Here is a 3754-nt window from a genome sequence, read left to right on the forward strand (position 1 = left end):
AGGAGGGGAAAATACTTAAAGCAGAGGGGGCTGACTCCTTCAGCACATGGGAGGAACGGGAGGGGCAGGCCAAGCACAGGGCTGTGTTAACACCTTACTGCCAAAACCAGCTCCCCATGTAGAAGAGCCGAACCAGCTCAAATCCTCCCCCCCCCCACCAGAAAAGGGGGGGAGCCACATAAGAGAAGAAGGGGGATCCCAGAAGACCACGACTCCCTCTTTAAACAGTCAGGGGCTCATCAGCCTAACTGGAAGCAAGCTTCTCTTCTCTGACAGGGTGGCCCCCTGCTGGGGGGTCGAGCTGATCAACTGCATCAAAGAAACCCCCCAGACAGTCCAGAACCAAGAGTTCAAAAGGATTTATGAAATGACCTTATGTCTTATCCATATACCGATTACATCTTCCAAATACAGGGAATGAGCTGAACGTTCCCCTGGGCCTTCCTCTCTTGTACTACCCAGGGAAGGGGAGATATGGAGAACTTATAGTAGAAGCCCTGTACCTCCCTGTGCCCAAGTGGACAGCGGGTGTCTGTGTAAAACTGTGCCAAGCTGACCTTATGTACCCGCAGGGGGTGTGAACGTCATGTCTTGGTGAAAGTGAAAAGACTGTTCCACATAATCTCAACATAGTAGTGACGTCAGGAGGGGCTGCAAGGTTCAATTCGTCATGGCGGATGCAGGCAAGACAACAGGTTGCTAGGAGTAATGAAAAAGCAAGGTGTTGCTGAGACCAAAGACAAGGCAGAAAGGGCCGAAAGCCCAAGTGAAAATAGGTCAAAATGGGGACCTAGGTGAAAGATGGTCCGGTGTGGGAGGTGATGTCCTCTGTGAGAAGGGGTCCAGTTTGACGGAAAACCGAGGCCAAAGAGAAAGTAATGAAGCAGCTGGTGCAGGAAACAAATGGCTTTTTTTAGGAAGCCAAGTGCTGCACAGAGGTAGGCTGCTCTGAACCTAGCTGAGAGTCGAGTGCCGGAGGAAAAGATGGTGATATGTGTCATTGCCAAGGGCAACCGTCGGGGAGAAAAAGAGGCGAAGAGCAGTGTGGCTCTCAGGAATTCCTATGTGTGAGAAGATTCCTAGAGAGGATGTGCGGAGGATCCATGAGGCAGTTGCTAGGGGCGGCCAACCACAACAGCGTGCAGTTGTCCAGAAGTTATGGAGCGGAGAAAGTGTTTCATATTCTGTTGCTGGAGATCCCAAGGAAAGGTCTCCAGAGAGTGTGACTCCTCGTCTGGAAGGAGGATAGAGTCATGGCGTTTCTCGTGGTAACCACTGCAGAAAGGAGTCTGCAGGTAATCGTGTAATGGAGGATCATGGAGTATCCTTGTCTCCCGGGACTGCCGAACCCGTGACAACAATGGGTAAGATTGTTCCAAATTTTGCATGTGTGGCAAGTAAAGTGAAAGTAAGCCAGCGGCAGTTGCTACCTGCTGGGCCAGTAATTGATAATTCGATAGTTGTGTGGGACAATTATGCGGTTACTAAGAACTATCCGGTGGTTCTCGCTGAGTGTGAAAAAAGAAGAAATATGTCTACATCTCGGCAAGCAAGCACTGTGTCCGATTCTTTTTAACTGATGTTCAGCAGTCTGATTTCAGTTTATCTAAGGAATTGTCAATTTTGGTTAAAGTCTTTTTGATGCGCAAGGCTGGGAGTCTTGCCGATGGGTTGTGATACCAGCATTCCTTCATCAATTTAACCAGGGATGTTAGCGTTGGGTCTGAAAACCATCTATTAGGAATGTTTGGTCTTTGTTGATCCACACAGACAATTTTTTTCATATCTTCAAAACTAGGATCATTAGGAACAACGTCAAAAAAGGGAGGTTTGTAATCTGCAACAATACCGTTGCTAACCATACGTCTGGCGACCTCCCAGAGGACCAAGCCAAAAGCCCAAATATCAACTCTTTTGTAAGCGTCAAAAAAATCCACTTGGATCGTCTCATCAAGGACTTCGGGAGCCATGTACCTCTTGGTTCCTACATAGGGGTTACTCCCAACATCGAGCTGATTGGTTGATTGTGAGTGAATCATGGCCAATCCTAGATCAGCAATGCAGCACTGTCCATTCTTCTTAACTAGAATGTTCTTGCTCTTTAAATCCCGATGAGCAATAGCAGGTTTCCCCTGCGTACCAAAAATCTCCACATGTAAATGTGCTAGTCCGCTGGCTATGGAAAGGACAATTCTGAGACAGGTCACCGTGTCTAATGTGGTTATATGTAAGTAATCGTAGAGTGATCCCAATTCATGGTAGTGCGTAATAAGCCACAACTGTGTACTGGAGTTTCTTGAAGTCATATCGGAGGCAATGAAACCTAGGATATTTTCATGTCTTAACAGCACCGTGTTGTATAATTCAGTCTCTCTGAACCAGGACTTCTCATCTCGGGATGAAAAGATCTTTACGGCGACGCTTTCCCCTTGCCAGTGGCCGCGCCATACTTCTCCATACCGACCCTTACCAACACATTCTGCAAGGGTGATCTGGCGGGCGACTGTTCTATGCACCAGGAAGGGAAGCCCAGACCCACTGCCAGATGTGCACGTGTGATCCAGCAGATCCGCAAGTGTGCTGTCCCCCACGTTGGAAGCGATCAGCCCGTCTACAGTCCGATACTCCGCATCTCGTGTACTCAACCGCTCAATGTGTCGTTGCTGAATTTTCCGGAAGACCAGGAGAACCACAACTGAAAGCACTATTAGTACAACTACTGGAGCCAGGATAAATATTGCCAGGGTTTCCACGCTGGAATTTAACGTCTCGGCGGGGCCTGACTTACTTTGTAAGTGCGCTGTAATGTTCATGTTGCAGAGGTCGCCCTGACAGCAGTCCACGGCCTGGTCAGCAGAAGGAGGGGTCTTGCAGGTCATTATGCTTTGCTCGTAGACTTGGAAGCAGCCTTTCTGAGAAACCAAGAGACCATCGTTCATACTGAGGGAGGCAAAGCATTGCTGTCCGTAACAGCGGTCTCTGCTGCCGCAGGAAATCCCCTCACACACACATTTATATTGGACAGAATTCCCTTTAACCTCCTCATCTTCCATGCTAGAAGATAAAAAGGCGACCATTATGAGTAAGGGAATAATTACACCACCACCCACCATTGTACAGCCCTTATATCCAATCCCCTCAGAGTATAACAGCGGAGTCTGACAGAAGTAGAGAAGTCCTCGCAGTCTTCAGAAGAAAAGCTGTGGAGCTGTAGCAGAAAGCTCCAGGAGCCGAGCACAAGTGATCTGATGCACAGTTTCTGGAGGCTCCATATATAGAGTCACACTGACCAATCAGAGAGCAGGATAAAACAATAGACTCCACTGACCAATCAGACAGCAGAATGAAACAATAGACTCCACTGACCAATCAGACAGCAGCATAAAACAACCACTGAGGTCACTGACTTCCGGCCCCACCTCTATTAGTTCCTCAGCAGGAGATGTCTGGGGTTCTGCTGCCCTCATGTGGCCACTTTTGGTATCACATTCTGTTACTGAGCGTTATTCTCTGCCTCTTCAGTCACGTACTGTATGATGGATCCATATCATAATTTGCTGATAGCAGTCTTCCTGTTCGCCATCCTGCTGGGATTTACTATATCTTTGGCTGGGAAGTCTACCCATTCACAAGTCTACTCATACTTGGACGACTCTCTACTGCCGGCCATGCATAAAGCTAGAATCACCCTGAAACCGCCCAAACAAGAGATAGGCAACAAGTTATATTTCCTGGTTAATCTCTATTCTCCTGA

The 3754-nt window shown here is 48.1% G+C and overlaps 1 protein-coding gene across 1 annotated transcript; it reads right to left on the bottom strand.

Annotated features, from left to right (window-relative positions):
* Positions 1 to 1583: 1583 nt before the first annotated feature.
* On the bottom strand, positions 1584 to 3113 carry LOC122922706 (activin receptor type-1-like). The gene has a single exon (XM_044273408.1). The coding sequence runs from the start codon at positions 3111 to 3113 to the stop codon at positions 1584 to 1586; it is 1530 nt and encodes a 509-aa protein (XP_044129343.1).
* Positions 3114 to 3754: the final 641 nt, after the last annotated feature.

The sequence above is a fragment of the Bufo gargarizans genome, unplaced genomic scaffold (genome assembly GCF_014858855.1).
Source record: "Bufo gargarizans isolate SCDJY-AF-19 unplaced genomic scaffold, ASM1485885v1 fragScaff_scaffold_65_pilon, whole genome shotgun sequence".
Lineage (NCBI taxonomy): Eukaryota > Metazoa > Chordata > Amphibia > Anura > Bufonidae > Bufo > Bufo gargarizans.

Excerpts from the sequence above, each read along its gene's own strand:
- LOC122922706 (XM_044273408.1), bottom strand. The coding sequence starts at position 3,113 with ATGGTGGGTGGTGGTGTAATTATTCCCTTACTCATAATGGTCGCCTTT.